This window comes from Saccopteryx leptura, chromosome 2 (assembly GCF_036850995.1).
Source record: "Saccopteryx leptura isolate mSacLep1 chromosome 2, mSacLep1_pri_phased_curated, whole genome shotgun sequence".
NCBI classification, from domain to species: Eukaryota; Metazoa; Chordata; class Mammalia; order Chiroptera; family Emballonuridae; genus Saccopteryx; species Saccopteryx leptura.
The window spans coordinates 245,534,358-245,553,280 of NC_089504.1; the positions used below are offsets into that span (position 1 = coordinate 245,534,358).

General features: G+C 40.2%; 2 protein-coding genes across 7 annotated transcripts in view; both read right to left on the reverse strand.

Annotated features, from left to right (window-relative positions):
* LOC136395732 (maestro heat-like repeat-containing protein family member 7) overlaps nt 1–571 on the reverse strand; it is a 34,759-nt gene extending 34,188 nt beyond the window's left edge. For all 6 annotated transcript variants that reach the window (XM_066370986.1, XM_066370985.1, XM_066370983.1 and 3 more), the window contains exon 1: nt 452–571. In XM_066370986.1, coding sequence (XP_066227083.1) covers nt 452–505 — 54 coding nt within the window. In that variant the 5' untranslated portion in view covers nt 506–571. The remainder of the gene's footprint in view (nt 1–451) is intronic.
* Nucleotides 1–18,923, reverse strand: part of LOC136395739 (calcium/calmodulin-dependent protein kinase kinase 2-like) — a 1,028,348-nt gene that overhangs the window by 281,214 nt on the left and 728,211 nt on the right.

An 18,923-nucleotide genomic window follows, 5' to 3' on the forward strand; every position in this document is an offset into this window, starting at 1 on the left:
CATATATTTGGTTAATATATTTATTATCAACTTGTATTTAAATTTGTTCTATGCATGCCCTCTCCCCACTGGACTGTAAGACACATGACGTCAGGAAACTGTCTTGGTCATCTGTGCATTCACTACAGCACCTAGCACAGTGCCTGGCACAAGGTGAGTATTTAGTAACTGTTAGTTCAGACAAACAGCATCAAACCGAACCAAGTGGAATGAAACATAATTGGTGGGTGCGGACAAAGACCAAGTAGAAGATGTCAGAAGGGAGAAAGGAGAAAACAAGTTGGAATGCACAGGAGAAAACAGGATGAGGCCTGGGGTGTGTGTGGGGGGGGTAGAAATGGGAGGAGGAGAGGGAGTGACCGAGGCTAGGTAATGTAAGGAATGAAGTTTGGGATAAAGGTAGGGATTAGGGCAACCAGACAAGTATGAGGGCCGCTGGGCTCCCACTCACTTTGAAGTTGTCCATTTTTGCAGTAAAATCAAGAATTCTGGCAGCACAGCTCATGGCCCGCTCCTGCTCATGGATCCTCTGAGAATTAAGCCATCTATCCAGAAGCTGGAGGGAGAAGAGGATAAGAGGAGAGGTCTGTTCAGCTGCATCCCAGAGGACAGAAAGATATTCTTGAACCTGGCTGTGACAAAGTATCAGGACAAGACTTCTGACAGCTGGACCTCTGTTGCCAACAGGCAGGTTACACGTGGGCCTGGCACCAGAGGCCTTCAGCCCTCCAGCCTCCAGCTTTTCTCTCATCTAGGAGCCAGAAATCTCCATTCCTACACCCCTTTCTTTCAGGTTAAAGCAATGGCTCTCAAAATATATTGACTCTGATTCACTTCAGTGGGTCAACACACCCCAGTGTTCCTACCCACCTCCTCCTGTTCTTCGGTAGGAAGAGAACACGGCAGTAACCAAAAAGAATCACTATATTCACAGTTTCCAGGGTAAAATGCGTGTAAATCTGCTTGAGTAAAATAATTATGAGTAATTTCAGTTGAAACACACAAATTAATGTCAGATCTTTGGTAAATTATGGGTCCAAAGTACCAGTGATCCTTCGATAGATACACTGCTACTTGTCAATCTACACTATCAATCTGACAATGTGACTCAACAACAGCAACTGGTAATTGAAAAACAAAAAGAGCAGCCGGTGAAAAAGCCACAAAGAACTCAAGAGAACACTGAGGCTGTACTGATCAGAAGAAACACTTCCTGAAGACATGAGGAAGTTTTGTGGGTGTTTTACAAGTGTTCCTGCAGCCAGGCTATAATGAAATACCCCAGTGCCAGGATTGTGATGTCTAAATACCAGTTTTACTAAGAGAAATCAAAGCTCCTTGGAGAAACAGTGATTCCAGGACTGAGATAGGATGTATACAAGATATTACACTGGAAAGCAAGGAAGCTATGTCATGGTCGAGGGAATCAGAAGCCAACTTGGAAAGTCCACCATTGACCAAGGATGGGACTAAGTAGTACCAATCGGTACTTACAGAATAGTCATGGGCTGTGAAGTACAACACAGGAAATACAGTCAATAATATTCAAACAACTATGCGTGATTTCAGATGGGTACTAGATTTATCAGGATGATCACTTTGTACGATGTCTAATCACAGGGCTGAACACATGAAACTAATATTGCTCATCAACTATAACTGAAAAATAAAATATTACTTTTTAATAAGAAAGATCATTGGACATTGTTACCTGAATTGAACCAGGTCAATAGCCTGGTAAAATGAAAATAACAACATTTCTTGTAGTATATATGCATATATATAACCCAGAACGTCAGTATATAATATTCATAATGTTCAGAATACAATACAAAACAATTCCACCTATGAAGAAGCAGGGAAAACTCAACTCAGAGAAAACACGATAAATAGGTGCCAATACTAAGATGACACAGACGTTAGAATTATCTGAGAAAGATTTTAAGGCAGTTTTTATAGAAAACCCTTCCGCCCTGGCCGGTTGGCTCAGCGGTAGAGCGTCGGCCTAGCGTGCGGAGGACCCGGGTTCGATTCCCGGCCAGGGCACACAGAAGCGCCCATTTGCTTCTCCACCCCTCCACCACGCCTTCCTCTCTGTCTCTCTCTTCCCCTCCCGCAGCCAAGGCTCCAGTGGAGCAAAGATGGCCCGGGCGCTGGGGATGGCTCTGTGGCCTCTGCCTCAGGCGCTAGAGTGGCTCTGGTCGCAACATGGCGACGCCCAGGATGGGCAGAGCATCACCCCCTGGTGGGCAGAGCGTCGCCCCATGGTGGGCGTGCCGGGTGGATCCCGGTCGGGCGCATGCGGGAGTCTGTCTGACTGTCTCTCCTGTTTCCAGCTTCAGAAAAATGAAAAAAAAAAAAAAAAAAAAAAAAAAAGAAAACCCTTCCACAAAAAAGCACTCATGAACACACTAGACATAAATGCAAAAAACAGAAAGTCACTGCAAAAAAAAAAAGCTATAATAAAAGAATAAAAAAGTTATATAACTGAAAAAGACAACAACTAAAATATAATATTTATTGGATTAGGCTCAGTGGAAATATGGCAACAATAGAGAAAAGAATCAGTGACCTTAAAGAGAGACAAATTAAATTCATCTAAACTGACGAACAGAGAAGAAAATAAACAGAACCTCAGAGACCTGCGGGAATGTCCAATATTCATGTCATTGGCATCCCAGAGGGAAATCAGAAACTGCAACACTGTAAAAATAAGAATAGAATGATGGTTGAAATTTTCCTCAGTTTTCTAAAAGACATAACTTTAGAGATTCAAGAAGCTTAAGTGAATTCCAAACAAATAAATCCTATGAAATCCACATATAGACACATCATACTGAAATTTCTGAAAACAAAAAACATAGAATAAAGACCTTGAAAGAAACCAGAGGAAATGAAGCATTACCTATAGAAAAACAATTATTGGAATACCTGTGTACTTTGCATTAGAAAGAAGGAAGTGGAATGCTAGTTCTAATGGGTTAAAATATAACCCAGAATTAGTGTCCAGTGAGGGAACAAATCTTTAAAAATAAAGGTACTATCCGGTAAAGAAAAACTAAGAGAATTCACTGGCAGTTGACCAGCTCTAAAAGATTTGTTAAAGGAAGTGAAATGATAACAAAAGGAAACTTAGAACATAAAGAGCCCTGGCCAGTTGGCTCAGTGGTAGAGCATCGGCCTGGCGTGCAGGAGTCCCGGGTTCAATTCCCGGCCAGGGCACACAGGAGAAGCGCCCATCTGCTTCTCCACCCCTCCCTCCTCCTTCCCTCCCTCCTCTTTCCCTCCCTCCTCCTTCCTCTCTGTCTCTCTCTTCCCCTCCTGCAGCCAGGGCTCCATTGGAGCGGGGTTGGACTGGGCACTGAGGATGGCTCTATGGCCTCTGCCTCAGGCACTAGAATGCTCTGGTTGCAACAGAGCGATGCCCGAGATGGGCAGAGCATTGCCCTCTGGTGGGCATGCCGGGTGGATCCCGGTCGGGCACGTGCGGGAGTCTGTCTGACTGCCTCCCCGTTTCCAACTTCAGAAAAATACAAAAATACAAAAAAAAAAAAAAAAAAAAAAAAAAAAAGAACATAAAGAATGAACAGCAATGTAATTCTCTCAGCAAATAAAACAGACTACTTTTTAAATTGAGATCAAGAAAATGGATTGGATGGCCCAAAGCAAATATAAAATTGTCTGATGGGGTTAGTACATGTAAATATAATATGTAAGACTGCTATGACATAAAGAGGGTATAGAATAAAGAGTTCTATATGATAACATTTCTACATTCCACATGGAGGGGTAAAATATTGATTCTAGAAAGCTGTGAGTAGTATCTATATTGTAATTCCTAGAGCAAATGCTATAAAAACTATACAAAGAGATATTTTCAAAGCCACAAATAGAGAAACTAAAATATAATATTAAAATGTGAAAGTAAAGGAGTGAAGAAGAGAACACTGAGAAACAAAAACAAGAGGGAACAAACAGAACACAAGTAATAAAGTAGTAAACCTAACCACGTCAATAATTTTACTAAATGCTAATGGTCTAGGCATCCCAATTAAAAGCCAAATTGTCACAAAGCATTTTTTAAATGCATTTAATAAATGAATTTCTTTTAAGAGAGAGAAAGAAAGATAGAAGGATAGGGAGGAAAGAGATAAGAAGCATCCACTTGTAGTTGCTTCACTCCAGTTGTACATTGATTGCTTCTCATGTGTGCCTTGCCTGGGGGGGTGTCTCAAACACCCTTTGCTCAAGACAGGGACCTTGGACCTGACCAGGCAGTGGTGCAGTGGATAGAGCATCAGACTGGGATGCAGAGACCCAGATTTGAAACCCCAAGGTCGCTAGCTTGAGTGTGAGGCCGCTGGCTTGAGCGTAGGATCATAGACATGACTCCATGGTCCCTGGCTTGAGCCCAAATGTTGCTGGCTTATGGCCCAAGGTTAGTGGCTTGAGTCCAAGGTTGCTTGCTTGAGCAAGGGGTCACTCACTATGCTGTAGCCCCCGGGTCAAGGCACATGTGAGAAAGCAATCAATGAACAACTAAGGTGCTGCAACGAAGAACTGATACTTCACATCTCTCTCCCTTCCTGTCTGTGTGTCCCTCTCTCTCTGTCACTTTCAAAAAAGAAAAACAAAACAGGGACCTTGGGATCATGCCAGCGACCTTAGGGCTCAAGCCAATAAACTTGGGATCAGGTCCATGATCCTGCACTCAAGTTGATGACCTGCATTTTTGCTGATGACCTCAAGGGGTAAGAACCAGGGGCCTCAGCATCCTGGGCAGGGGGTTCAATCCTCTGTGCCACCATCAGTCAGGCCTAGATGGATTTTTTAAATGACCAACTGTATGCTATCTACAAGAAATTAACTTCAGGTATAACAATGTGGTTATGTTAAAAGTAAAAGGATGGATAAAGATATATGTACCAGGCAGATACAATAACAAAAATGCCAGGATGGCCATAGTGATATTAGTAACAAAGAAAGAAGTCTTCAAGCAAAGGAAATTACCAGAGATAGAGAGGACATTTCATACGAATAAAAAGAACAGATTACCAAGAAGATAGAGAAATCCTAATGTGTATGCCCTTAACAACAAACTTGAAACTATACAAAACAAAAGCTGACAGAACTGAAATAAAAAATAGGCAAATCCTCAGAGTAGTTCAAGAATTCAACATTCCTCTCTTAGTGATCAGTAATTAGTAAACAGAAAATTAGCAAAGAGACAGCAGATCTGAACAACACTGTCAATTGGCATTTTAGCACAGTCCCTCCAATGAAAGCAAATAGGAGGCCATATCTTCCTCCATAAAATAAAACCTTCACAAATTCTAAAAATTGAAATCATAAAACATATGTTCGGCCCTGGCCGGTTGGCTCAGCGGTAGAGCGTCGGCCTGGCGTGTGGGGGACCCGGGTTCGATTCCCGGCCAGGGCACATAGGAGAAGTGCCCATTTGCTTCTCCACCCCCCCATCCTTCCTCTCTGTCTCTCTCTTCCCCTCCCGCAGCCAAGGCTCTATTGGAACAAAGATGGCCCGGGCACTGGGGATGGCTCCTTGGCCTCTGCCCCAGGCGCTGGAGTGGCTCTGGTCGCGGCAGAGCGACACCCCGGAGGGGCAGAGCATCGCCCCCTGGTGGGCAGAGCATCGCCCCTGGTGGGCGTGCTGGGTGGATCCCGGTCGGGCGCATGCGGGAGTCTGTCTGACTGTCTCTCCCCGTTTCCAGCTTCAGAAAAATACAAAACAAAAAAACAACAACAAAAAAACCCCCATATGTTCTCTGACCATAATGGATTTAGGTTAGAAAACAGTAATTAAAGATCACATGGAAGAAAAATCGATAAACATTTGGAAATTAGCACACTTCTAAATAATACATTGGTGAAAGAAGAAATTCAAGAGAAATTATATTTTTAACAGAATGATGAAAATGCATCAAATCACTATGTATAGGATGCAGCGAAAGTAGTGTCTTAAGGGAAATTTATAGCACTAAATATTTATATTAAAAAACAGGAAGATCTCAAGTCAATAATCTAAATTTTGGCCTGATCTGTGGTGGCGCAGTGGATAAAGCATCGATCTGGAATGCTGAGGTTGCTGGTTCAAAACCCTGGGCTTGCCCAGTCAAGGCACATATGGGAGTTGAAGCTTCCTGCTTCTCTCCCCCCCTCTCTCCTCTCTAAAATGAATAAATAAATAAAAATAATTAAAAAAAATAATCTAAATTTCCACATAGAAAAAAACTAGGAAAAAATCAAATAAATACAAAGCAAGCAGAAGAAAATACTACAGAGAATAGCAAAAATCAATGAAATTAAAAACAGAGAAAAATATGAAGAGAATGAATAAACATATACGTTGGTTCTTTTAATAGGTCAATACTATTAATAAATTTTTATAAGACAAAGTGGTAAAGACACAAGAATGAAAAAAAATCTATGCAGAGATTAAAAGCACAATAAAGGAATACTACAAATAACTCTCATATAAATTCAACAGTTTAGATAAAATGGAAATAATCAGTTCCTCATAAACTAAAACTGTCCTAGGATAAAACAGGTAGTGTGAATAACCCTATAAACCTTTTTTTAGACTGAAGATTTATATTTAAAAAAAACCCTAAAAAAAAATCTCCAGGTAAGGATGGTATTAATGGTGAATCCTACCAAACACCTAAAGAAGAGAGAATATTTTACTTAGAATCTTCTATTACATAGAAGAGGGCACACTTCCTAACTCATTTTATGAGGCCAATATTAACTTGATACCCAAATCAAACAAAGACTGCAAACACACACACATACACACACTTCTTAAGTCAACATTTCTCAGAAACATAAACAAAAATTCTCAACAATATATTAGCAAATTAATCCAGCAATATATAAGAAGAGTAATAAATCACAAGCAAGTAAAGTCTAAACTAGGAATATAATACTGCTTCCATGCTTGAAAATTAATGTAATATGCCATCTTAAGAGTCTAAAGAAGAAAATCAACATGATCATATTAAACAATAAAGAGTCATAACGTGACCGTGGATTAGAAGACTCAATATAATAAAGATTTCAATTCTTAAAAAATGAATATATAGATTTAAGGCAACTCCATAGAAGTCGATTCTATGCAGGGTGATTTATAGATCTAGATACAAAGAAAGCAAAACAAATAAAAATTACAAGTTAACGCTCCAACAAGGTCACAATAAAAACAAAGATAATCTATGACAACAATAACATAAAAGGGGAAAGGATAAAATCTGCAGTAGCAAAGGAGGATGGAGTGCAAAAGCTCTCATAAGAAAAAGTATTCTTGCTGACTCCAACCCAAGAAGATCTAGAGCAGGGGTCTCAAACTCACGGCCCGCGGGCCGCATGTGACCCGCAGACTAATCCACGAAGTTCAAATATATTTTGGATAAAATTAAGTAAGCCTAGGGGATTAGTCTGCGGGCCGCACAAAATTGTTCGGTGGGCAGCATGCGGCCCGCAAGTTTGAGACCCCTGATCTAGAGCCAACACAACTGTAGTAGGTGGCAGACAGCACCAACCATAGACTCAGCTAGCTACACAAGCAGTACGCCCAAATGAGGAGTCCAGCAGGCATCAGACACTGTGTAGAATAAATATGCCCAGCAGCACAGACATTCAACAGTGTGTAATACACATGATCAAGGTTGACCCATAAAGCCAGCCAGCCGGAAGGGATAACCATACCCATGAAAGGACCAACTGCATTCAATACTCACATACAACAAGAAGGAAAACAGTAGTACCCTCAAGAAGCATTCCTAGAACAAGAAAAACAGGTGGCCTGGAAGTCTGTACCACTAAGCCCCTCTTCCTAATAAAGACACCACAAAACTTTCAAAGTCAGAGAGTGCTACCTGATACACAGACAAAATGGGCAGAGAAATGCAAACCAAATGAATCAACAAGAGAAATCCCCAGAAAAAAGAACTTAATGAAATGGAAGTAACCAAACTACAAGATGCAGAGTTTTTAGGCCTGACCAGGTGATGGCGCAGTGGATAGAGCATCAGACTGGGATGCGGAGGACCCAGGTTTGAGACCCCAAGGTCACCAGCTTGAGAGCGGGCTCAACTGGTTTGAGCAAAGCTCACCAGCTTGGACCCAAGGTCACCGGCTTGAGCAAGGGGTTACTCAGTCTGCTGAAGGCCCGCGGTCAAGACACATATGAGAAAGCAATCAACGAACTACTAAGGTGTTGCAACGAAAAACTAATGATTGCTGCTTCTCATCTCTCTCCGTTTCTGTCTGTCTGTCCCTGTCTATCCCTCCCTCTGACTCTCTGTCTCTGTATAAAAAATAAAAAAAAGATTTTTAGGATGCTCAAAGATCTTAGAGCAATAATGGATTAACATAATGAGCACCTAAATAAAGAGATAGCAAGAATCAAAAAGGACATTCAAATAATAAAAAAAACTAGTCAGAAATGTCAAATACAGTATCAGAAATGAAGACTGAACTAGAAGAAATCAAAAGCAGGCTGAAAGAAGCAGAGGATCGAATCAGTGATTTAGAGGACAAGATAAACGAAAGCACAGAAGCAGAGCAGCAAAAAGAAAAGAGGCTCAAAAAGACTGAGAAAACTCTAAGAGACCTCTGTGATAACATGAAGAGAAACAACATCCACATTATAGGGGTTTCTGAAGGAGAAAAGAACAAACAAGGGATAGAGAACTTGTTTGAAGAAATCAGAGCTCAGTTTCCCTAAGTTAATGAAGGAAAAAGTTACACACATTCAAGAAGCACAGAGAATCCCATTAAGAGGAACCGAAGGAGGCCTACACCAAGACACATCATAATTAAAATGCCAAAGTTAAGAGTCAAAGAAAGAATACTAAAAGCTGTAAGAGAAAAAGCAGTTAATTACCTACAGAGGAGCCACATAAGGATGACATCCAACTTCTCAACAGAAAAGCTCTAGGCCAGAAGAGATTGGCAAGAAATATTCAAAGTAATGCAACAAAAGAACCCACTTCCAAGACTTCTTTATCCAGTAAGGCTATCATTTAAAATTGAAGGAGAAATAAAAACCTTCCCAGACAAAAAACAAACAAACAAAAAACCTCAAGGAATTCATTACAACCAAACCAGTACTAATAGAAATGTTAAGGGGCCTGTTGTAAAAAGAACAAAGGAAAAAAAAATTGAGGAAACGAGGTTGTAGGTTTAAAGAATAAAATGGCAATGAATAAGTATATATCAATAACCTTAAATATAAATGGATTAAATGCTCCAATCAAAAAATATAGGGTGCCCTGGCCGGTTGGCTCAGCAGTAGAGCATCATCCTGGCATGTGGATGTCCTGGATTCGATTCCCGGCCAGGGCACACAGGAGAAGCATACATTGGCTTCTCCACTGTTCCCCCTCTCCTTTCTTTCTGTCTCTTTCCCCTCCCGCAGCCAAGACTCCAGTGGAACAAGTTGGACAGGGCACTGAGGACGGCTCCATGGCTCTGCCTCAGGTGCCAGAATGGCTCCAATTGCAGCGGAGCAATGCCCCAGAGGGGCCGAGCCTTGCCTCTTGGTGGGCATGCCGGGTGGATCCTGGTCAGGCCTATGTGGTAGTCTGTCTGTCTGCCTTTCCCCGCCGCCACCTCACCCTCATGTCTCACTTCAGAAAAATATAAAAAACAAACAAACAAACAAAAAACACAAACATAGGGTAACCCCTGGCTGGTTGGCTCAGTGGTAGAACATGGGCCTAGCATGTAGAAGTCCCGGGTTCTATTTCTTTTTTTTTTTTTTTTTTTTTTTTTTTTTCATTTTTCTGAAGCTGGAAACAGGGAGAGACAGTCAGTCAGACAGACTCCCGCATGCGCCCGACCAGGATCCACCCGGCACGCCCACCAGGGGGCGACGCTCTGCCCACCAGGGGGTGATGCTCTGCCCATCCTGGGCGTCGCCATGTTGCGACCAGAGCCACTCTAGCGCCTGGGGCAGAGGCCACAGAGCCATCCCCAGCGCCCGGGCCATCTTTGCTCCAATGGAGCCTTGGCTGCGGGAGGGGAAGAGAGAGACAGAGAGGAAGGCGCGGCAGAGGGGTGGAGAAGCAAATGGGCGCTTCTCCTGTGTGCCCTGGCCGGGAATCGAACCCGGGTCCTCCGCACGCTAGGCCGACGCTCTACCGCTGAGCCAACCGGCCAGGGCCCGGGTTCTATTTCTGACCAGTGCACACAGGAGAAGCTTCTCCACTATTCCCCTTCTCCCTTCTCTCTATCTCTCTCTTCCTCTCCTGCAGCCATGGCTCCACTGGAGCAAAGCTGGCCCGGGTGCTGAGGATGGTTCCATGGCCTCCGCCTTAGGTGCTAGAATGGCTCCGGTTAAAATGGAGCAACGCCCCAGGTGGGCAGAGCATCGCCTTCTCGTGGGCATTCTGGGTGGAACCTGGTCCAGCGCATGTGGGAGTCTGTCTCTGCCTCCCTGCTTTCACTTCAGAAAAACACACACACACAGAAAAAAAGGGTAGCTGCATGGATAAGAAAACAGGACCCATACATATGCTGTCTACAAGAGACCCACCTTAGAACAAAAGATACACATAGACTGAAAGTGAAGTGATGGAAAAAAGTATTTCATGCAATTGGAAATGACAAAAATCTGGGGTAGCAATACTTATTTCTGACAAAATAGGCTTTGAAATAAAGGCTATAGTAAGAAATAAGGAAGATCACTACATAATGATAAAGGGAGCAATCCAACAGAAAGATATAACTATTGTAAATATTTATGTACCTAATATAGAAGCATGTAAACATACAAAGCAGACTTTGATAGACATAAAGGGTAACATCAACAGCAATACTGTAATAGTAGGGGATTTTAATATCCATTAACATCAATGAATAGATCCTCCAGACAGAAAATTAACAAGAAACAGCGGCCTAAATGACACACTAGAGCAACTGGATTTAATTGAAATCTTCAGAACCTTTCACCCAAAGCATCAGAATATACCGTATTTCCCCACAAATAAGACACACTTAAAAAAAAATTGGGTCTCAATATTGGGTGTATCTTATACAGTGGTTGCAGATTTTTCAACCTGCATTTCCTGCTTTTTTGTGCTTGTTTTTACATTCATTGTTGAGGACAGTGATTTGTCATCAGACACTAATGGCAACAAGCTAATGGATGGGAGTTTTGACAGTGATGAGGAGTTGTATGAATTTTATGATGAATAAAACTTGAGTTCAATAACTTTATGTAATACATACATACTTTTTCAAATTAGGGCACCAAAATTAAGGTGTGTCTTATACATGGGATCGTTATATATGGGGAAATATGGTACATTCCTTTCAAGCGCTCATGGTACATTCTCTAAGATAGATCATATGTTAGGACATAAAACAAGGCTCAATAAATTTAAGAGGATTGAAATTATATCAGGAATCTTCTTTGATCACCATGGCATAAAACTAGAAATCAACACCATGGCATGAAACAAGAAATCAACTACAAGAGAAAAACTGAAAAACATTCAAACACTTGGAGGCTAAATACCATGTTATTAAATAATGAACAGGTTAACAATGAGATCAGGAAGAAATAAAAAATTCCCTTGAAACAAATGACAGTGAACATACAACAACTCCAAATTTGTGGGACATAGCAAAAGCAGTCCTGAGAGGGAAGTTCATAGCATTACAGTCATACCTTGAGAAGCAAGAAAAAACTCAAACAACTTAACCCTGTATCTAAACAAACTAGAAAAAGAACAACAAAAAAAGCCCACAGGAAATAGAAGGAAGGAAATAATAAATATCAAAGCCGAAATAAATGACATAGAGGCTAAAAAAAAAATACAAACAATCAATGAAACCAAGAGCTGGTTCTTTGAAAAGGTAAACAAGATTGATAACCCCTTAACCAGACTTATCAAGAAAAACAGAGAGAGGCCTCAAATAAATAAAATTAGAAATGAAAGTGGAGAAGTAACAACTGACACCGCAGAAATACAAAGGACTGTAAGAAAATACTATGAAGATCTATAGGTCAAAAAATTGGACAACCTAAGTGAGATGGATCAATTTGTAGAAATATACAATCTTCCAAACTCAATCTAGAAGCATCAAAAAAACTAAACAAACCAGTTACAACATATGAAATTGAAACATTAATCAAAATATTCCCAGCAAACAAAAGTCCTGGACCAGATTGCTTCACAGGCAAATTTTTATCAAATTTTCAAGAAGAACTAACAGCTATTCTTCTCAAGCTATTTCAAAATATTCAAGAGGAGGGAAGACTTCCAAGCTCCTTTTATAAGGCAAGTATTATCCTCATTCCAAAACCAGGTAAAGACACTACAAAGAAAGAAAAGTATAGGCCAAATTGGAAAAGAAGTAAAACCTGTCATTATTTGCTGATGACATGATACTGTACATAGAAAATCCTAAAGTCTAAATCAAAAACCTACTAGACCTGATAAATGAATTTGGCAAGGTGGCAGGACATAGAAATATTCAGAAATCAGTGGTATTTTTTTTACAGAGACAGAGAGGGTCAGAGAGAGGGATAGACAGGGACAGACAGACAGGAACGAAGAGAGATGAGAAGCATCAATCATCAGTTTTTCGTTGTGGCACTTCAGTTGTTCATTGATTGCTTCCTCATATGTACCTTGACCGTGGGGCTACAGCAGACCAAGTAACCCCTTGCTCAAGCCAGTGACCTTGGGTCCAAGCTGGTGAGCTTTGCTCAAACCAGATGAGCTCGCACTCAAGCTGGCAATCTCAGAGTTTCGAACCTGGGTCCTCCACATCCCAGTCTGATGCTCTATCCACTGCGCCACCGCCTGGTCAGGCATCAGTAGTATTTTTATACATCAACAATCAACTGTCAGAAAGGAAAAATAAGGAAACATGCCCCTTCACTATTGCAACAAAAAAATTAAGTACCCAGGAATAAATTTAACCAAGGAGGTAAAAGACTTGTACTCGGAAAATTATAAGACACTGAAAAAAAGAAATCAAGAAAGTTGCAAACAAGCAGATGCATATAACGTGTTCATGGCTAGGAGGAATAAACATCATTAAAATGTCTATGTTACCAAAAGCAATCTATAAATTCAATGCAATTCCTATTAAAATATCAATGGCATACTTCAAAGATATAGAACAAATATTCCAAATATTTATATGGAACCAAAAAAGAACATGGAATAGCTTCAGCAATCTTGAAAATGAATAATAAAGTAAGAAGTGTCACACTTCCTGATATCAAGTACACTAGTAGGCCATAGTTATCAAAACAGCTTGGTACTGGCATAAGAACAGGTATATAGATCATTGAAACAGAACAGAGAACTCAGAAATAAATCCCCGCCTTTATGGTCACAACTGATATTTGACAAAGAAAGTAAGAGCATACAGTGGAGTAAACATAGCTTCTTTAATAAATGGTATTGGGAAAATTGGTCTGGCACATACAAAAAAATGAAACTAGATCATTAACTTACACCATTCATAAAAATAAACTCAAAATGGGTAAAAGACTTAAAGGTAAGTCACAAAACCATAAACATGTTGGCAGAAAACATAGGCAGTAAACTCTCTGATATCTCTCGTAGCAATATTTTTGCCAATACATCTCCAGGGGCAAGTGAAATAAAGGACAAAATAAACAAATGGGACTATATCAAACTAAAAAGCTTTTGCACAGCAAAAGACACCATTAACAAAACAAAAGACCACCCATATAATGGGAACATACTCCCCAATATATGTGATAAGAGGTTAATAACCAAAATTTATAAAGGACTTTTAAAACTTAACACCAGGAAGGTAAACAATCCTATTAAAAAGAGGGCAATCTTCAACAAATGGTGCTGGGAAAACTGGAAAGCCACATGCAAAAGAATGAAGCTGGACTACAGTTTGTCCCCCTGTACTAAAATTAACTCAAAATGGATCAAAGATCTAAACATAAGACCTGAAACAATAAAGTACATAGAAGAAGACATAGGTACCAAACTCATGGACCTGGGCTTTAAAGAGCATTTTATGAATTTGACTCCACAGGCAAGAGAAGTGAAAGCAAAAATTAATGAATGGGACTACATCAGACTAAGAAGTTTTTGTTCAGCAAGAGAAATTGATAACAAGATAAACAGACAGCCAACTAATTGGGAAATGATATTTTTAAGCACCTGCTCAGATAAGGGCCTAATATCCAAAATATACAAAGAACTCATAAAACTCAACGACAAACAAACAAACAATCCAATAAAAAAATGGGAAGAGGATATGAACAGACACTTCTCCCAGGAAGAAATACAGATGGCCAACAGATATATGAAAAGATGCTCATCTTCTTTAGTTATTAGAGAAATGCAAATCAAAACTGCAATGAGATACCACCTCACACCTGTTAGATTAGCTATTATTAACAAGACAGGTAATAGCAAATGTTGGAGAGGTTGTGGAGAAAAAGGAACCCTCATCCACTGTTGGTGGGAATGTAAAGTAGTACAACCATTATGGAAGAAAGTATGGTGGTTCCTCAAAAAACTGAAAATAGAACTACCTTATGACCCAGCAATCCCTCTACTGGGTATATACCCCAAAAACTCAGAAACATTGACTTGTAAAGACACATGCAGCCCCATGTTCATTGCAGCATTGTTCACAGTGGCCAGGACATGGAAACAACCAAAAAGCCCATCAATAGATGACTGGATAAAGAAGATGTGGCACATATACACCATGGAATACTACTCAGCCATAAGAAATGATGACATCGGATCATTTATAGCAAAATGGTGGGACCTTGACAACATTATACGGAGTGAAATAAGTAAATCAGAAAAAACCAGGAACTGCATTTTTCCATACATAGATGGGACATAAAAGTGAAACCAAGAGACATTGATAAGAGTATGGTGGTTACGGGGGGGAGGGAGGAGAGGGAGAGGGAAGGGGGAGGGGGAGGGGCACAGAGAGAACTAGATAGAGGGTGACAGGTCAATCTGACTTTGGGTGATGGGTATGCAACATAATTGAACTTTAAGATAACCTGGACATGTTGTCTTTGAATATATGTATCTTGATTTACTGATGTCACCCCATTAAAAATAAATAAAAGAAAAAAAAAAAGGAAAAAAAAAAAAAAAAAAGAGGGCAAAAGAGCCTGACCCAGTGGTGGCCAAGCAGACAGAATGTTGAACAGGTATGCGAAGGACCCAGGTACGCAACCTCAAGGTTGCCAGCATGAGTGTGGGCTCATCTGGTTTGAGCAAAGCTCACCAGCTTGAGCCCAGGGTCACTGGCTTGAGCAAGGTGCCACTCGGTCTTGCTGTATCCCCCCAGTCAAGGCACTTTTGAGAAAGCAATCAATGGACAACTAAGTGTTTAAAACACTCAATAAAATGGGTATAGAAGGAAAGTACCTCAACATAATAAGGTCCATATGACAAACCATCAGCTAATATATGAAATGGTGTAAAACTGAAGGCCTTCCCTCTAAAATCAGGAACAAGACAAGGTTTCCCACTCTCTCCACTCTTATTCAACATAGTTCTGGAAGTCTTAGGTAGAGCAACCAGGCAAGAGAAAGAAATAAAACACATCTATATCAGGGGAAAAAAAGAAAAGGTATCACTTTTTGCTGATGACATAATCCTGGATAGAAGAAACCCCAAAGACTCCACCAAAAAACATTTAGAAACAATAAACTAATACAGTAAAGTCGCAGGATACAAAATCAGTATACACAAGGCTACTGCTTTCCTATATAATGACGATAAAACTTTGGAAAATAAACTCAAGACATAACCTTTCAGAACTGCAACAACAACAAAAAAATGCCTATGAATAAACTTAACAAAGCATGTAAAGGTCCTATATACTAAAAACTACAAACTATTATTGAAATTGAAAAAGACACAAATGAAAAAATATTCCATGTTCATGGATTGAAAGAATCAACACAGTTAAACTAACCATATAGCCCAAAGCAATACACAAATTTAATTCAAATCCCATTGAAATATTAATGCCATTTTTTAAAGAAATAGAAAAAAATCACCAGCTTTGTATGGAATCATAAAAAATCCTCAGGAAATGCAATCCTGAAGAAAAAAAAAAAAATGAAGCCAAATGTATTACAATACCTGACTTCAAATTATACTACAGAGCCACGATAATCAAAACAGCATGGTACTGGCAGAAAAATAAGCACACAGACCAACAAAACAGAGTTGAGACCCAGAAATAAAGCCACATATATATATGAACAAAGCATCTTTGACAAAGGAGCCAAAAACACACAATGGAGAAAAGAAAGCCTCTTCAATAAATGGTGCTGGGAAAACTGAAAAGCCACACACAAAAGAATGAAGATTGACTACAGTTTGTCCCTTTCCACAAAAATTAATTCAAAATGGATCAAACATCTAAGTACAAGATCTGAAACAATAAATCATATAGAAGAGAGTATAGGTACTAAACTCATGGACCTTGGCTGTAGAGAACGATTTATAAATTTGATCCAAAGTCAGGGAAGTAAAGGTAAAAATAAATGAGTGTGACTGTATCAAACTAAAAAGCTTCTGCACAGCAAAAGAAAACAACAACCAAATAAAAAGGCAGCCAACCAAATGGGAGATGTCATTTGCAAACAATATCTCCAACAAGGGGTTAATATCCAAAGTATATCAAGAACTCACAAAGCTCAGCAACACACAATCCAATTAAAAAATGGGGAGAGGCCCTGGCCGGTTGGCTCAGTGGTAGAGCGTAGGCCTGGTGTGCGGAAGTCCCGGGTTTGATTCCCGTCCAGGGCACACAGGAGAGGCGCCCATCTGTTTCTCCACCCCTCCCCCTCTCCTTCCTCTCTGTCTCTCTCTTCCCCTCCCACAGCCGAGGCTCCATTGAAGCAAAAGATGGCCAGGGCGCTGGGGATGGCTCCATGGCCTCTGCCTCAGGCACTAGAGTGGCTCTGGTCGCAACAGAGCGATGCCCTGGATGGGCAGAGCGTCGCCCCCTGGAGGGCATGCTGGGTGGATCTCGGTCAGGCACATGCGGGAGTCTGTCTGACTGCCTCTCTGTTTCCAGCTTCAGAAAAATACAAAAAATAAAAATAAAAAAATAAAAATAAAAATAAAAAATGGGGAGAGGACCTGAACAAACACTACCCCCAAAAAGACATACAAATGGCCATCAGATATATGAAAAGGTGCTCATCTTCACTAGCTATACAATAAATGCAAATCAAAACTATAATGAGATACCACTTCACACCAGTCAGATTGGCTATTCTCAACAAGACAGGTAAAACAAGTGTTGGATATGAGAAATGGTTACTAAGGAGCCGCAGCGAAGAACTGATGCTTCTCATCTCTCTCCCTTCCCCGTCTGTCTGTCCCTATCTCTGTCTCTCTCTCTTTGTCTGCCACTCTTGCTTAAAAAAAAAAAACAACAAAAAAGTGTTGGAGAGGATGTGGAGAAGAAAAATGAACCTTCATTCACTGCTGGTGGGAACGCAAACTAGTACAACTATTATGGAAGAAAGTATGCTGGTTCCTCAAAAAAGAAAGAATACAACTACCATATGACCCAGCAATCCCTCCACTGGGTATCTACACCCAGAACTAAAAAACATTGGTAAGTTAAGACACATGCACCCCCATGTTCATCACAGCATTATTCACAGTGGCCAAGACATAGAAACAACCAAAGTGTCCCTCGATAGAGGACTGGATAAAGTAGATGTGGTGCATATATACAATGGATACTACTTAGCCATAAGAAATGATGACATAGTGCCGTTTACAACATGGATAGACCTTGAGAACATTCTACTTTGTGAAATAAGTAAATCAGAAAAAGCTAAGAACTAGATGATTTCACAGAGGTGGGATATAAAACCGAGACTCTTGAACATAGATAAAAGTGAAGTGGTTACCAGGGGGAGGGGATGTGAGGGAAGGGTGTTAGGAGGGAGAAAAAAGAAACAGATATATGGTGATGGAAAATTATTTAACTTTGGGTGATGAGTATACAACATAATCACCAGTTCAAAGCTACAGAAACATCTACCTGCAATTTATGTACTCATTGATCAATGTCACTAAATAAATATTTTCATGATTGAGCTCTTCGATTAAATAAAAGAAAATTCTAAGATTTAGCACAAACAAGTAAGTCTATATGAATTCAATTTGATAATCATACAGTAAAGAATTATTTCAAGTAACTTTTAAATACAATATTCTATGGTCCTCAGTGATCTATATTCTAATAATAAGAACTACAAAGAAATCTTAAACTTCCTGTGGTAATTGGAGCAAGAATTTTCAGAAGGCCAAAGTATCCCAATAACATTAGTACAACCTAAATCAAGTCAATAAAAAGACATACAATGTTAAAATCGGCAAATTATTTGAAACTGCACCTTTCTTTGAACCAAGCACTTTATAAACATCTCATCTAATTGTCCAATTTACTTTATTTACCAATTATTACTGTCATTTCATTTTCCAGGAGAAAACTGAGCCAAACAGAAGTACCTTCCCAAAACCACACAGCAAACAGCAGAACAAGAATCTGGACGTGTACTGTATGAAAGTCCAGAGCTTGTGCTCTGAACCACTAACTGCTGTGAAGGAACAGACGAGAGCTAAGAGAGGAGCTGGCCACCGCAATGGGCTGCAGGGAAAGAAGAAAAGAGAAGCTCTTCTCCTCCGAAGGCAAGACAAACATCATTTGTATCCTAGCCCTTATTCTCCTGTCCCTTAAAGCTCTGCACCCAAACTTCACCAGCAGTTCCAGCTCTAAGTTTGCCCCTAGACTGTTTTCCTGGCCTGTTGACAACTGTACTGGGTCTATAGTGTCCTCCCCAACCCCAAATTCATGTCCACCCAGAACCTCAGAATGTGACTTTGTTT